Source organism: Rissa tridactyla, chromosome 10, assembly GCF_028500815.1.
Source record: "Rissa tridactyla isolate bRisTri1 chromosome 10, bRisTri1.patW.cur.20221130, whole genome shotgun sequence".
NCBI lineage: Eukaryota > Metazoa > Chordata > Aves > Charadriiformes > Laridae > Rissa > Rissa tridactyla.
Window position 1 is genome coordinate 21,097,828 of NC_071475.1, and position 17,544 is coordinate 21,115,371.

The 17,544-nt window shown below is 36.5% G+C and overlaps 1 protein-coding gene across 10 annotated transcripts in view; it reads left to right on the forward strand.

The window, feature by feature from the left end:
• The window catches only part of ATP2B2 (ATPase plasma membrane Ca2+ transporting 2), a 429,010-nt gene extending 411,724 nt beyond the window's left edge, over positions 1–17,286 (forward strand). For 5 of the 10 annotated variants that reach the window (XM_054216330.1, XM_054216334.1, XM_054216335.1 and 2 more), the window contains 2 exons: positions 4,725–4,811; positions 15,258–17,286. In XM_054216330.1, coding sequence (XP_054072305.1) covers positions 4,725–4,811; positions 15,258–15,569 — 399 coding nt within the window. In that variant the 3' untranslated portion in view covers positions 15,570–17,286. Of the gene's footprint in view, positions 1–4,724; positions 4,897–15,257 lie in introns of all 10 variants that reach the window. The other 5 variants (XM_054216338.1, XM_054216339.1, XM_054216336.1 and 2 more) reach the window with 3 other exon arrangements.
• Positions 17,287–17,544: the final 258 nt, after the last annotated feature.

The following is a 17,544-nucleotide window of genomic DNA, read 5'->3' on the forward strand; positions in this document are numbered from 1 at the left end:
TAGTGCATCCACAGAGCAAAAAAGAAATAGGGTGGAAACTGGGTCTGGGCAAATTCCCACGGTTCTGTGGTAAGTAATTAAATACAGATCTTCAGCTTTGGGGTTGTGTGTCTTGACTCTGTTGAGTTGGGAGCGCTCATCATTAGAGAAAATTCAAATTGTCACAGTCTAAAGGTGACAAACAGGTGCCCAGGAAATGGTGGTCTTTATGAAAAGATGGCCTCTAAATGTGCATTCTTTTCTTCCTGATGACTATAGGAGGAGTGTTGCCTGTTGGCATTTCTGTCAGGATGTCTTTCTGGTTGTGGTGAGTGTAAACAACTACAAGCACAAAAAAAGCAAATTACATGCTTACGGTTCTTTTTCTAGGCTGAGAGATAGCTTTTAGTTCTTCTGCATATCTTTGTCCACTTAATTCACAGATAAATTATTATTCTTCTATACTACTTAAAACAAAATGAACATTAATTATATTTCTTTGCTAACATCAATCTTCTTCATTTCCTTTCTGCTCTTAGTTGTAGAAATATCCTCGGTAGGATGTACTGTTGCTCTCCTGCCAAGAGGCCTCTGTGATTTTTTTTTTCTCATTTTGTTTATTCAGTGACTTTGATTTTTACATCCATTTCACATCTGTGGAATGATAATGAAAAAAAGAAATGGGCCAACAGATTCAAAAAGAGTTCGAAGGTGTCTACTGGAGAATGATGAACTTAACAAGCAGGTCAAATTAGAACCATTGTTAGATGGACCTTGAGTTGAGCGCATTTTGATGCGCTATGTGTTGTGGCCCATCCAAATGAATTCATACACTTGTACTACATTTCTCAGGAAGCCAGCTAAAGAAGAGTTGATGGAAGAAGATGAGGATGTCTGTAGCATCCTTGGGGAGCTGGAGGATTTGCAAGAATCCTCTGATGTCTAATGCACTTCTGGAGATACGGAAGAAGAAGGTAGAGCATCCCCTCACTTTATATATATAAGAGGATGACAGTAAGATTAGGAATAAACTCTAGACTCTCTCATGACTAGACTGATCATTCAAATCCTAACAAGACCAGTTTCCACTGTCATACACTTGTGCTGTATATTAGATTATCTTTATTTTGGCTTATTTTCTATTCAGTCATTATTGGACAGACAGCCACAGCACTCAACAAAAGCCTTCACTCCTAAAACTCTTATAAAGAATCTATGATAGGGGGTTTTTTTTCAGATAACTGGCATATCTCCCTTGTAATGCTCCCACAAAAACACATCAACACTGACAAAAGCCTTGCAGCACTAAAGACATTTTTTTCTTTTTCGCACCCTCTCTCAAAATAGAGGGTTCAAACGTAGACACCAGAGGCAGGACTTCCCGTGTCGATTCTTCATACTGAAACATCACAAATATTTCTATGAAGACATGCATGAATTTACTCTAAAGAAAGGTATAAGAAAAATGCACATAACTAAGTCAAAGAGACTGGCTGTCTACTTCTGATTTTCTTTTGTTCATTTAGGTATTTTGTTGTCTTATAAATATACTGTAGGGCTTCTCTGGGTGGATGCTTGTTCTCCTTGAATGGAAGTGTTTCCTTACGGGATAACTCTCTCAGAAGACCGGTAACATGAAGTTTCACAAATGATTCATCCTGGTTATGCAAGTTTCAGAAAGATACAAAGGTGGTCTTAAATTATAGGGCTTTTCAGCCTCTGCTCATTTTCAGGAATTTTTTCCAAGTCTTTGTTGCAGTTCTCACATATTCTTCATTCTAAAGGAATAAAAGAGTTGAGAGAAGACTCATCATACCATCTTGGCAGATCTTATAGCTTATAATACAGAAAACGTTGCAGTAGCCCAGTGTAAGTGGAATGGAAATTGTTTTATTTCATGCAGAAAAGTTTTTTGGGGTTTTCGTTGGTTTTTTGTTCTGTGGTTTTTTGGATTCTTTTGTTTTGGTTTGGTTTGATTTTTAAAGAATATCCTGGTTAGAGAGTAGGTGAAATGAGACCTGGGTCTTGTTAACATTAATGACAACAGAAATTCTTCTTCTGTTCCGTGTTAAACATTAGAAAAATATGTTAGTTCTGCTGTGCGTACCTCAAAAATATGCATCTTCTAGAATATAGAACATACAGAAAAATGAGAGGTGAAAAATTCCAACCTTAGAAATGAGCTTGACATGTAGGACAGTAAACCTGAAGGCTTATAATCAAATATGATTACATCCTATATTTTGCTGGAAATTTTTCAAACTTTCCATAATCTATGACTCACCATTTACTTTCTCCTTTTTAGGAGTTTGAATTGTTCTAAATGAATTCTGATCTAGTTAAAGAAGTCCCTGCTTACTGCAGGGGAGTTGGACTAGATGACCTCTAAAGGTCCCTTCCAACCCAACACATTCTATGATTCTATGAATGCATTTTTTGGTAATTAAAAAATTACATCTTAATTTAAAATGCATTATTTATTTATTTATTCCCGTGAACTCTTTTTTCTTTGTTTGGGCCAAGTTCTTCTCTTCTTTCTTGGCTTCAGGCAGAACACAGCCCTGCATGTTCAGCTTTTAAGATTCTGAAAAGGTTTTCATCCTCTCCCCTGTGAATTACATTCATGAAGATCTGTGGTTATTTTCTTCAGGAGAAGGAGTAAATTACACATCTGTAATTCTTTTCTCTGGAGAAACTATTAAGTACAGATCTTCCCTTTTCAGTCTTACGCTAAAGTCTTTCAGTTTATCAGGAAGACACTTGTACATCTAGAGGTGCCTTTTGGCTTAGGATTTATCATCTGTGTCTTCCAAGGTGATCCGCACTTCATGCTCTCAGTAAGAGTCTTAAAAATCTTTTTTGAATGGTCTCTTTTGAAGAGTGCTCTATCACCTGTGTTAGATAATGAAAACCCAAGATCTGTATTTAATTCTACTTTTGTACAGCGAACATTTCAGGTGAGTATTTAGTATGCCTTCCTATATAACCAATGGTTTGAGCCATACGTTTTCTTCTAGATGCCAATGTGAACCTTAGCTAATGCTTCATTCGTACCCCTATTCCATATGCTAACTCACCTCATACTGTATTTTTTTACTGTGATATTTGTACTGGATATGTAATTCAAAATAAGTCTGCTGCAGAAAACACTGAGAGCAGAGCTATAAAATGTTGTGACGACTGCTAAATACTGTATGTCTATTAGTGTGCACATATTGAAATGGATGTTGTAAACAGGACTCTCAAACAGCGTGTCAGTGAACAAATCAGCTATTTCATGTTTGTATAGTTTTTACATAGTTCAGCATGACAATTTTACGGCAGTAACCTTTGATCCCTTTTGCAGCTGGCTACAGTGATATGATTATTCCCAGAAAAGTATGCAGGAAAATAAACAACGATGACCAAAGATAAGATTATGGGAGGGGATACATCCATACCATTAAAGATGAAGCCATATGAATTTTTTTATTCCCAAGGCTGACCACAGCAGAAAATGTTAGCCAATTTATTATAGTGCTTTCAACTTGTAAAATCTAGGAGGGCTTGCACCAAGATTTGTGCTGTTTTAATTGATAAATATACCACTTTACCTTCTCCCAACTACTTTCTAGGCTGTGTATCCTCAGAAATCTGGGTTACAAGATAGAAGTCTGGTAGCAGTGGGTTACTTCAAATAAGTAGTTGGTTGAATTCTTCTATTTGATACTACTGCTGCTGCTTTGTCATGTTGTGGTTGTACCAATGTAAGAAAGAGGACATTTTGGTGTGGAGGGATTTGTAGCATATATTTACTCCTTGCTATTATCTACTGCCAATCCCTAGCTTTACATTTCTACACAAAGCCTGCTTTTTATTGGGTTATACTGGTGACAAAGAATGCCTTGCAATGCTCAGCTGTTTTTTAACTCATCTTCTGTGTCGATGAATAAAGCACTCAGGATAGGTATTCAGGATGGGGACATCAAACAGTGGCTACAATAGACATACGAAAATAACAAGCAGAAAATTGCAATGTTATTTGCTGCAGAAGTCAATCCAGTTCCACATCATTTTCTCTATGATTTTAAGCGCGCTATATAAGATAAAATATTAATATTTTAAAATCTGTAGTTACAGAAGACCGATATTCATTATCACTATGCTTAATTTATATAAACTTTCATTATAGAAAAATTCAGATAAAATATTGGAACACTTTGTATTTTATTAAGCTGGTATAATGACAGCCTTGTTTTTCTAGACAAAATGGAGTTATATTTTGTATGTTTTAAGGTTTCTTTGGTTTGGTTGGGTGTCGTCCCCACCCCCTCTCCCCCCCGCAAATTCCAGTTAAGTGACTGAATTTTCCTGCCTCTGGAAGAACACCTAGAGGGCAATACCAAAGTAATTTTATTCTCAGTAGGAATAAGTGGATATTAGTTATATCAAGTATTCCAGTTTTATTTACTTTATTTACATATAAATAAAATGGTTTAAATTTTAAAGATTGTTATTTCAAATCTTCTAGTTATTTAAGCTGATGCAGCTCCACTGCCTCCTGTGGAGCTGTTTCGTTTTATCCAGGCAGAAAATTTGGATCATTTCATATCTAAAAACATTAAAAGGAACACTTAAAAGTATTTGTTTCAATGGAAGTAAAACTGCGTGCACGGTTGATTTATTGTTTTTCATTATTATTCCTGTCAGTTATGCAACTGTATCCATACTTTAAGCAACTTGTCTCATTCTTTCCTCCATTACAGATCGAAGTAGTCAATACTTTCAAGAGTGGCACTTCCTTTCAGGGGGCTCTAAGGAGACAGTCCTCCGTCACAAGCCAGACCCAGGATGTAACCAATATTTCTAGCCCTAGTCACGTATCGTTATCCAATGCTCTTTCCTCTCCTACCAGCACCTCTGCTGCTGCGGCTGGGCGTGAGTGTGTATTCTTAATGCATCAGACCTACAGAGATGCCAACTTAACGTAGCGGTCGTTTGAGACTAAGCTACTTTGCCCTTTCCCGTTTTGTCCTGCTATGTTGATGAGTTTACACATACCCAGAAACACAAAACAATGAGTACTTTGTGTACAGTAGATACTCTCCATGATTCATTGCAAGTTTTGTTACCTTACTGTTAGGACAGGAATTCCTAGTCATTTTTCTTATCCAGTGTATGGAGATTCTATTTGAGGCTTTGGTGTCATGTTTTCTCAAACGCATTTGATATATTTTCTACTGCTTATAAAATAAGTACTTTAAACGATTCTACAACTATATTAAGCAATACAGGTTGTCAGCTAAAAGATACTCCATCTGGAAGACTGTGTGTAATATAGGTCACTTATGTCCAGGAAAGATGTACTCTAATTAGTAGAGGTACAGGAAGGAACAAGAAGATAGAGAATCTGGTTTGTGATGCAAGCCTAAGGGATTAAGTTTTACAAGGATGATGAAAGAATAGATTTGTTATCTCTAAATTGACTGGGAGGTAAGCGTTAAGGAAGGAGTGAGCTAGACAAGTTAAAGGACAGTGTTGAAATAACAAAATAAATGTGGTAACAAATTTATTTGTTAGAAGAAGCGGGTTTCTAAACACTGTAATACCGACACAACTTTGTTTTACATGCAAACAAAGCATCTAGCGAAGAGGTAGTGAAGTGAATAAAACCTTTGAAGCGGCTCATAAGAAAGGGCTGCTTTGCTGACAGTAAAATCAGGAAGACTCTTACAGATCTAACTTTGTTTTTTTGTTTTTACTTATTCAGGACCATAAGTAGCTATTTTGTTTTATGGCATAGCCAGCATTAAAAGAACATTTAAATTTATAGAGCTTAGTTTACGTGTTTGTTACTTACTTTACAAAATAATGCAGTATATTCCTTATGCAAGTTTTAGTGAAAAGTTGTCCAAACAGACAAGAAGGCAGTCTCGTCTGCCTGGCCAACACAGAGAGGGAAGGCAGACGAGAGAAGGAAGTAAAATTCCAGAACTCCTGGAGAAGAAAAATGGAAGCCTGACCTTTCCCTTGAGTTTGAGTGCAAACCCCCTCAGTATGTCAACATGAAGCATAAAGTTTTAGACATGCATTGGAAGTTTTGTTGGAATTAAAAGTTAAAGCAGAAAGTTTGCTTTTGCTAAGAACCGAACAAGCTATTAAGGTTCCAACTTTGGCAGTTGCTCCCTGGGGAAAATTTCTATCTTTTCCTGTCGTTTCTTGGTGGCAGTTTGGCCGGCTAACTTTCACTGCACCGGCACCAGCCGCGTCAGGGCGGCAGCACAATCGGGAGGAGCAAAGACCCCGAGCTGCGTGGCCCTGCTGTGCCACAGGCACTGTAACCTGCCTCTGAGAACGCGGGGCGCAGCTGCCCTCATTTCCACCCTGAGCAGGACACAAAGCACCACGCACAAACCAGCCTTCATCCAGGGAACAAGTTCCCGTAATAACATTTCTACGTTTGAGCAGAAAACAGAGAGCAGCTCGTTCTGCTGTGGTGAATGGTTCAATAACATCCTGTAGGCAGCACTCTGAAAGGATAGATGTGATAAAACCAAAACAGACAATTTATCTTCCCTCTCTTCTCTCCATTGCAGCAAAGCAACTAAGAACCGAATAGTCTTGTGTCTTGACAAAGGCCTTCCTAGGCTATGGGCTGAAGTCAATTAATAGGAGGAAGCATAATCTGCTGCAGTCTGCGGTGTCTCTGTTTTTTTGGAAAAACAAAACAGGTCCATGGAACTCATCGGTTATGACCGTATTTATTCAGTAAAATAAAAACCATAGGATTTATTTGTTAAGCTCCCGGAGATATGTATCTCCATAGCAGAAGACAATTAAAGTTCGGGCCTTTTAAAGTGGTTTTTCTGTACCGTTAGTATTTTATTACTGCACTAGAATGTCTGTTTAGTATCAAACCGGTGTGTGCTTCCCTAGCCCTTCCCCTAGCCCTTAGGGAATGTTTTGATTTATTAATACAATGACATAAACCTAATGCATCACAGTGAAAAAGCAAAGAAAAAAAATTGGGTTTTATTTTTCAGTTGGGTATTTATAGTTGGTTGTTCATTTTCCAGAATCTGGAAAACCTCTCCTAATCCAAATTTCATAGAAATGGAATATGCTTTTGTGAATCGGCATTTTCTGAGAAAATTTCAGTTGCAGAATGCACCCCTAGGTCTACTTTTCAGCTCCTTGCTTAAAATGTATGTGGTGGGACAGGACTGACTTCTTCCCTCGTAGCTGCTCAGAATGAATTAAACCCTAAATTCTTACCTTCTTCCTCGGAGGTGGGAGGGAATAATGGGATAATTGTACCTCTGGTTTCGAAGCCTTTCCCTCTCTTCAGGAATCTTAAAAATCTTGCATATGGAGATATATTATGGGGAGTATCAAGGGGAAACATTAAGGGTATAACAAAGACAAAAAGCTGTAATACGTGAAAGGGCCCAATAGGAGATACTGTCAGGAAGGTTCATTTGCAGAGAAACAGTGCTCAGCATGTTGCAACGATCAGGATATTACGGGTTCTGATATCGATACTTGATAAAAAATACAAGCATCACATGGTGCTCTGTCAATAAGAATATGTAAGTTTAATTGAACAGAGCATTTATGCAGCTCTTTAGTAATTGGATAGCTTTTTAATATGTAGTCCATTATGACACCTCACCAATCTGTGAGATTTCTTCTGCAGATTTAGAATAACATTTTGGAATTTTTAAAAAATGTACTTTTTCTAGTATTTTGGGGCAGATAAATGTTTGATTCAAAGGTTTGTGCATGCTTAAAAAGAAATCTGCCTGTCAAATGCAGCCACATCTACAGTAGTCTGTGAAACAGATTAGCAAGTTATTACCTGAAATTTTCAGCTATTCATAAATATGGCACATTCAAATCTTCCATAGGGTTGTGGAATACCTTAATTAACAGTAATTTATACATAGGAATATTTATGGCAGTACTAAAGTTTCCCTAGTTATGTTGGTATTTTTAGCTATCACGGTGTTTTTGCCAATAACAAATTACACATTTCTGGACATCAGCATTAATTGATAACAGTGCGGTCCGTATTATGAATCTCTTATCCCTTTTGAAAAATATTGCCGTCCCTTACCAGCATTGATGGATATATATTTTATATGCATTTCTTTCTACGTTTTATTTTGGGGAAACAAAATCAGATCCAGTGGGGCAATGGAGCATCTTTTTTACTTTTGAAGCTCAGAATTAGTAACACAAAATGTTAGCTGGTGCTTAAAATTAAGGGTATGCTTAAAGCCTTTGCTACTACACTGGTTAATTAGGTAGAGGATGAGTAGATCTGACTGTACACAAAGTAAACAAGTGATTCTTTATCCTAATCTGTTTATATCTAGTTCTCAGATGTTGTTTTATTATCAGTAGGGAGCTCTTTCAAAAGAACGTGGTTTCAGATTTTCCAAGAAAGGTGCACATTGTGCACAAATTTCTTTGTACTTGCTCTTCCTCCTTCCTCCCACTCTCATATATAGTTAATACTGTTCATAAGTGGAAGCAGACAGCAACTGCAGGTCCGTTACCAAAAAAATCCTTTCTTTCGTAAAAGATTATAATTAAAAAATATTGTTAAGTGTAGGAAACATCAGGGAAACAACAGACAAACAAACCCACCAAAAGGCAACCTCCAAAATCGTGAATCTGCTGTAGTTTATGAATTTGCAAATTCCCTTTTCTTTGTTCTGTTGAGGTCTGTCATTTCTGTCTGAGATTTTTAGAAGTGAGTATTTCATGGAATCACTTAAAACTTTTTGTTATATTAACTCTAGCAACAGTGGCCTCAAACAAGCTGCTTGAAAGGATTGCACAGGAAAAAATACACAGTGATGACTCCAGTTTTTATAGCAGCCAATTAAAATATTACCAAACAATCACAAAATATTCTCAGAAGCATTTTTCCATCATACAGATCTTTGAAGGTTTTTGGGGTTTTTTTGGTTTGGTTGTTTGGTCAGTTTTTAAAAAGTCTTTTCAAGAAAAAGAAGAGCATAGCACCCTTAAGGCTGTATTTTTGCTCTGATTCACTTTTTGGAGGGGGCTACAATCTTCAGAGGTGGGGCTAATTTGCATGGAAAAACAACTTTTTTCATTCTCCCTTTAATTAAAAAGTAGTTGACAGCAGACTCACCAAGAAACTGTCATTTATAGGTAGAAGCTTCCTTTACACATGCAACGCTTGCCTTGGAGTAGCACATGGGCGTAAGCATCTGCAAATTGTGACAAACTAACATAAAACATCCAGCACGCTTAATTCTCGTGCATGTTACAGTCCATTTACTAATAGATAATGTTAGAGAGCCAGCTTAGTTTATCTATTTGTAGTCTGTCATGTATGAAAGTCAGATTTTTTTTGTATCAAGCAAAACAATACACTGTTCCAGCAGCTTTTGCTTTTCTATATTCTTACCTATTTAGTTTCCTATGAATGTAATCATCATTCATCTGGACTGACTTTACAACTAAAACTTCAGATAAAATCTTACGTTTGGATCAAATTTTCTCATGGAGAACAATGGAAAAAAAATCTTAAAAAAAAAAAATAACTCTTCTATTTTAATAAATGCTAAGGCAAAGAATACTGTCCCATATTGATCTATAGTCAGATCATAGGCCAAGTCAAGTGGGCTTACTAGCCTTAGTGAAAATGTCAGTTGCTTTCTGTGGCAACATGGTGTAACGATCACAGGAGGAAATGGAACAAGCAGAACATGACTTTAAACGAAGTCCACATCTAAAATTACGTTTGTAAAAGTTACGCCATTTTGGAACATTATTAAACTATCACCTGATAGAGACAGAGCTACTGCACCAAAGCTTAGAAGCTCCCACTGGTTATAACCAAGATTTCACAATCCTGCTGGGATATGTAAGACCAAAACCACCTTCTGTGTATCTTCCCTGTAGGGAAACTAACTAGGTTTAGAGTCTAAATATAAAACCAAGTCCTCAACTGGAGATATGGCACGGCAAGAAGGTTTAGACTCCTAATGCAGAAATACATTCTTTAAAAGGATTGTATAATATATTTAAACTCTGCCAAATCTGATACAAAAATGCCAGACTCCATAATTTTGCAACAGTCCTATAATAAAGGAGATACGCTATGGAAAGTGGAAGACCTGCAAATGGTTCTGATCTCATGCTTTAGAATTCAGTGGAATAATAACCATGGGAACCTTTTGTGAGAGTCAGGCCTGAGGACTGCACAGGATATGTAGGTATTCTGTTTTCCTCTTCCTACATGTGGTTTGACTTTTCAGCAGCACTTACTGGATTTACTGCGTATTTATGTAGAAAGAGAGTAGCACAGATAATGTTATGTATCTGTTTCACTCATTAAAGCAGAAGCCTAGAAATTATAATTTTTCTAAAATTTTTTATTTTATTTTATCTTTGAATTTTCTCAACTTCTGCATCATACAATCCAGAACATACTAGCCACAACATTTACCAGTAACTCCAATACATACAATATCTCCTCCTGTGGATACCTAATCTGATTTTACTCACTTAAAACCGAGAGGATTAAAAAATAGACAAAAACAAATACACTGAAGGTATGCCTTCTATTTCAAAGCTTTATATATGCACTAGTACTTGACCAAACTCATTTGCCTTTGTATAGCTATAGTCTTGATATAGAACAGTGTCAGTTACACATAAGAGTTGGCATCTCTTTGCAAAATTGACCACTTGTTTACAATTTTATACTAATCATCTTACTGATCTTTCAGTATTGAATTTATTTGCTTTTGCAGTGCCCTACTCTCTACTGTCTGAATATTAAATGTGTTTGTTTTCCCAGAGGGCTAGAGAACATTGGACAAAAGGGTTCAGCAGGAGAGAGTGAAATAAAAAGAGGTTGTGAGTCTTTAACCTTGAGCCTGAAATGAATGTGAACCAAACTCAAGATACTTGGCTTACATGAAGCCAGGTAAACATTCGAGTATAAGCCCACACACTACCAACCATAATACATCTGATGATGCTTATCAGGCCTTGTGTATTTTGCCTAGATTGTTGTACTTGGGAGTGAGATTCTGAACTTCATCTTTTTATTCTGATGGGAAAAATTTGTAGTATCTAAAATTCTATTTCTTTTTATTTTTCTTGCCTGATGCAGTGTAATAAATCTAACTTTCAAGGTGGGATGAAACTGAAGAGTTTTTTCTATTACAGCTACAGAGAAGAACGAAGTGGAAACTTAGAGCAATGTCAAAAATGTCCTGAAGTGTTGTCCCCACAGTCTTTTGTTTAAAAGCAGTTCATTTTTTTCTGTTGTCTCCATTACTGTGAGAAAAGGGAGCTGTATCACACTGTTTGTCTTCCCTTGGCATTGTCAGTGTCATAAAGAAATACCATTACATGAACTCTACGTAGTTCATACTAAACCAACACTTTCTGGGTTCTATCCATCATGGGTATGTCCCTGCTTTTACATGCTGTACAACCATAACATTTTATGAAGTTCATCCGCTTTATTTTAGCTTAAAAAAAAAGTAACGTGGGCTTTGTTTCAGCAGAGCCCCTCAACATTTTTAAATCAGATATTATTTCAAATCTTGAACTTAAGCATGTATTAAAAGAATCTGTTGCTGTTGGGCCATGTAACTCTGGGTACATAATATTTTTTAGGTCTTAGCTTAAATATGCCAGTATTATTACATATAAATTAAAATGGCATCATTTGTATCCAACAAACTCTATACCTTTGTTTCCACTAACATAATGAAAGAAGCAAGTTACGTTTCTCTAAGCAGTAATTTGATGCATTAGGGGACAGACTATGAACAAGATTTTAAATTATATTGTAATGCAGAAATTCGGTCACTGAATGAGGTGTGACACTAAAACCATAAAATTTTCTTCTAGATGCCAAGCTAAATACGCAAAATTTAAAGTTGGGGAGGGAGTTTCTCCTTAAGTGACAAATCGATGGAAAACATATATACATCTCTCAAACTGTAGAAAGATTTTAAGAAAAGAAGGTAATTTTCTACAGTTTCTTAGTGAAGAAAACTTACTAGGAAGCTAACTTTATGTATTCTGAGCTTTAGAGATTTGCCCAAGTTTGGCATTTACGTTACCATTGTGGTGAGAAGATTAACTACTTTATGTATCAGCAGATCTGAACTAGTTTTAAGCTAGTATTTCCAGTAAAAATGACTATGCACAAGTAGAAGCTGTTCTAGTAACATGTAAATATTCCTGCAAGACTCAGAGAGTCCATGCCATAAGTTTGCCACAGATCTTCACACAACGTGATACGACTGCTGGCTCATTGTACATTCTGCAGTTGTATCTTCAGATTGTTGTGTGACCACATGTAAGCACAAGGTGTTAGTGTAGTGTTTTCTTTCAGGGGATCGTTAGCTCAAGCAGTCGCTGCAGAGTACCAGCTTCAGGCCCTGGCAGGCGGGTTTTCATAACTGGCTTTCAAATCCACCTAAAGCTGTAGTTTTCCCTCAGCTGTTTAAGATGTTAGTCAGCTAGCTAGATTGTCTAAAAGCTTGGTATTAAATGCAAATTAGATGCCAATTTTTGGTGTTAAATGCAATATAGATGCTTTCCCTGCTACAGATCTTGGAGCCTCATAAATTGAGATCTGCTCCTCGCTTGCTAGCCCACAGAGGCTTAGGTCCAGATTGCGCGACTTGAAGAAAAGCTTTGCTTTCATTGGATTCTGCTGGATCTGGTCAAGCATAGTATCAAATTGCAAACCTTTTTATTTCAGTAAAAATTTACTTTATTAAAAAGAATCCAGCTGGCAAGTAGAACCTAAATCTATGCAATAAGAAGTGGCTGTATTCAAGAGAATGAAATTATTTTGTTAGTAAGATACAGCAAACAGCTGCAACTGAATGACTGTTACTTTTATTTAGATGTCAGAAATAATAGGTAGCTTTGCAGAAAATGTCACTATATTAGCCCATACTATAAAGTAAGCACGTTAGAAGTTGTTTCCTGGTTTAAAATAGGACAATATAGTAAGATTGCCTTGAAAAAACATTATTTTTTTTGTTGTTTAGACTAATTACTTTGCATTTTAAAATACAAGATAGAAAGGTATAGATGATGAGGGAATTAATATGTCCCCTCCTCTCCATTAGTTCAAATCCTATCTTCAGTAATGAAAACGAATCTCTTTTCCCTGTCTGTTTGTTCACTATACAGAACTATCACATAGCCCAGCACAACTCGGAGAGATTCAGCTCTCGTAAAACCCTGGTTTATAATTCCAGGTGCTCTGTCAAGGAGGTGTTAAGTACACTATATGATTGTAGCATGTAAAATTTATTCTTTTTATCTTCCTCTTGTCTTGCACCTCTCCCAACCTCCTGAAATCTTCTAGTATCCCAAGATCTGTACCATGCCAGTCCTCAGTCTGAGCTAAGCAGTCACATGAACCCCTTTCTTTGCTGTGCTCTGCTGTTGCCAAATGTCTGCGTACAGAGAAGGGGGAGTGTTTGGACTGACCAAAGGCAACGTATCTGAAGATGGCACGACTTAGTTTTGCTGTTAGGATTTTTGAAAGATGATGAATATCCAAATTAGAGAATGTAAACAAGGACAAAGGTCAAAGAGATGAAAATACAAGTCATCCATTTTCCCAAATGTGCTGAAATTTTGTGCAACTTGAGCAACTCCAACGACAGGATCAGCTAGATCCCACAGCTGTAACACTGTGACCCCATTGCATTACTAAAATGCAGCCTGCCAATTAAAAGAGGAATTAAAGCTTTACAAATTAGTGGTGTATTAGGCCAACCGGTAACGTGCAGCATATTATACATGTAAAAAGATACACATACCAACCACCGAAGCCATTTCAAATGTGTCTGGAGAAGCTTTCACAATGCCTGCTTGCACCTTTTCTGCCTCTGCCTGTGTTTTGGTCTCCCCTCTAAGAAATGCTAAAAATTCGCTCATGGACTACATGGAAGTAGAAGGATAGAACTCATACTTAGTCATAAAACATTTGCCAACAGATCACGTTTTGCCATTCTGTTTTTTCCTCTCTGCCCCCTCACCCCCTTCCAAAAAGTTATGTTTTTTTCAGCAGTAAACCAGCACAACCCTTCACTTCTTTTCAGAACTGGTAGGTCACTGGTTACAGACAGCATCCCTCCCTTTGCCCACCCACAGGGGACTTAGTGTCCCCGCTCTGCAGTGCTCCTCACTCTGTTCCTCTCATTTCTCTCATTGGGAGAGCAATTTGCACTGTTCCCGACAGTCTTGTAGTTCTTTTTCACCTGTGTTCCTACTGTCAGGTGGTTAAGGACATTAGAGCAACCCTGGCGTAAGTCAGCCGACCTAGTTTAAAGACTGCATATATGGCATAAATTGTGTCGCTTTCAGCATTTAACTTTACAGTTTTACAACCGAGACACAGAAAACGAAAGAGCTTGCTGATTAATATAATTCAATTCAACCCAACAATCAATACATTATTTTATTACATGTTTTTATATATATAAAAGTTAAATGGCTAGAACAGTGGGTCTATACTCGAGTGTTTACCTCACATATGCATGAAGGAAAAATAAAAGTTGGTTCAACAATACTATGTTCACATTATCCAGGCTTCCAAGTGTAGTTGTTGTGTGCAAGTTATCTCTGTTCATGTGGTAACTGTGATTTTATTTTTTTTTTCCCCTGTGGTAGCATGATTATGCTTAGTACTTTGTCTGCTTGGCTTTTTGTGCTCTTGGCTGCATTCATTTAGATTTTGCTTTAAAACATTGGTATTACTTATAGTTTTTACACTTGGCTCCTGTGTGTCTCATACGTACCCATCCAACTGTGTCTGTGTTCTGTGCTTTTCTGTTTGTGAAGTGTGATATGTTATGTGTAATGGTTTTTTAACAATACAAAAGAGACTTTTTTAATTAAAAAAGCCTTCCTACTTACTCACTGCAAAACTATCAACATGCATGGTTTTACATTTGCATTACAATTAACATGGCTTGTCTTTTACTAGGGATGTACCACACGAGTGGATGTTCGCTTTCTTTAACCAGTACTTCCCATCAGTTCTTTGATGGCTTTAAACTTGATTTATTTTAATATTGCAGTTGATACAGATATTCAAAATGCACATAACTGAGCCACTCGTTTATGCATATAACATCCAGAGACTATGGACTTCAGCTGCCTGCACTGCCCTAACCATAAGCTACATTTTTCACAAAGTATTCTCTAACACAGCGTTGCCCTTTGAAGGTGCTGCCACTGACGCCTCTTTCCTTTTCTCCCCCCAGATCCGCGTCGTGAAGGCATTCCGTAGCTCTCTCTATGAAGGTTTAGAAAAACCAGAATCTAGAACCTCTATTCACAACTTTATGACTCATCCTGAATTTAGGATAGAAGATTCCCAGCCCCACATCCCACTCATTGATGACACAGACCTAGAAGAAGACCCTGCTCTCAAGAAAAACTCAAGTCCACCGTCTTCGCTGAACAAGAACAACAGTGCTATCGACAGTGGAATAAATCTTACAACTGATACAAGTAAATCAGCTACCTCTTCTAGTCCAGGAAGCCCAATACATAGCCTGGAGACATCACTTTAGCTGAAAAGGTCACTGCAAAAAAAAAAAAATTAAAAAAAAATAAAAAAACCCACAGCAACCGAATTATATAAATATATATATTAAAAACATTGCTGGCTGAAAAGCTGTTTTGAACTCTTATTCACTCTGAGACAAGTGAATGAATTGTTGATCACAATGGTTTTGGGGAAAGAATGAATGGCTGATTTACATACCCCTCCCCCTTGTTCCCTTTCAGAAAAACAAAAACACAAAAAAAATCCTCCTGCATGAATGTACTGTACACTTCTGTCCCTTCTTTCTCTCTTTTTGTTTCTTTTTATTTCCTTTTTTTTTTTTTCCTCCTTAAGCAGGAACTGCAGAGGACTTCTTTCTGAGGCTATTTATCCAATTCACTGGTCTGTGAGTTTTTTGAAATGCTTGTGTGGCATGGACTCAATTGTATAGATTAATTTAAATAACTTTTTTGAAGTTGCAAAGCTTAACTTGCACAGTAGATTTGCACCAGTTGGACAGAGGAACTTAAACATTTATGAGACTATATATAGAGATATATACATATAAGTATATACATAATTAATTATATATATGTATATATCTATCTCTATATATATAGTTATATATATATAAAGTTTCTTTGTTGGCATGTTGCCTTGTTTCTGCTCAAATTGCTCTGACTATTTTAACTTATTTATGTCCTAAAAAAGAATGTAATTTGTTTACAAACCTGTAGATAATATCCTTAACTATTTGTAGGGTTAAGAAAGCACTTCCTGCCGAAGTAGTATAAAAATGGCTCAGCTCAGCTCATTGAAAACGTCTGTAATATCGCACCCTGGATATTTTATTACAACCGTGTTCTGATTTCTGCCTGATTATTTTTTTTTTGTTAAATAATGTAGATACTGCTAGTAAATAACAAAAGAAGCCAAAATATAACACATTGGATGTAGCATTGTGATCCTATATACAGGGAGGTAAAACAGGCTTCCTTTGTTTCAAATAAAAATCAAAATGATCAGGTTCTCTCTTTTTTTTTTTTTTTTCCCCTCTGATAATCTGCTTGAATTTGTTTTGGTGCAACACACAATAATGGAGGCTATTTCATTCTTTAAACATATGGCAATGGCTTCCAAAAAATATTTTTAGAGAGATATTATATGAAACTGAGTTGAGTTTATAAATATAATTTAAAATAAGTTATATTTGGTTTGTCTATATGGAGATAAAACTAATGTTAAAATATTGTGATATATTGTGTTAATCCTTTTCAGTTAGTAATTTAGGCATTTATTTCCTTATTACTTGCAAAGTATGGGCTGTTGGCATTTTGGATGAAAATCACTGTAGGTTGTTGCTTTGATTTTTTTTTTAAAGAAAAATATAATTTCTGCACTACTAGGTGTGAATGAAACTTTATTAATTATCTATTGAGATGTGCTTTGTGTGATTTTTTTTTTTTTTTACCAAGCTTGTCTTCCTGTAGTCACAAGGTATACTGTATCACAGTAATACATTATTTTACCTTGAGCTTTCTACGAAGAAAGCTATTTTGAAAACCTGCAGTATGGAGGGTGAAAAATATTTTTCAAGATGGTAACAGCCCTGATAACTTAAAATTTATGAGCTTATATAATTGCTATGTCAACCACTTGAATGCTAAGCACTTTGTGGATCACGGATTTTTCATAAATAATTTTTGTATTCAATATAAAGTTTGCTTGGAGACTTTTCAGCATATGATCTTTTCCATAACTGTACAGTGCAAAAGACATTTTGAATTACAGAATTGATTATGCCAGATGTGTTGAAAAACACTCTCAAACTAGTTTGATAAATTGATTTGTGAAGGTAATACTGGTTGTCTTAAAGTTGGCTCATAACGTGGTGCATCTCTGCAGTCACAAGAACTAAACCAAGCCAGAACTCTCCAAAACAAGATTAGACGTATGGCCAAACTGCAGACTGAACTAAAATGTTTTCAGGGTGCATCAAG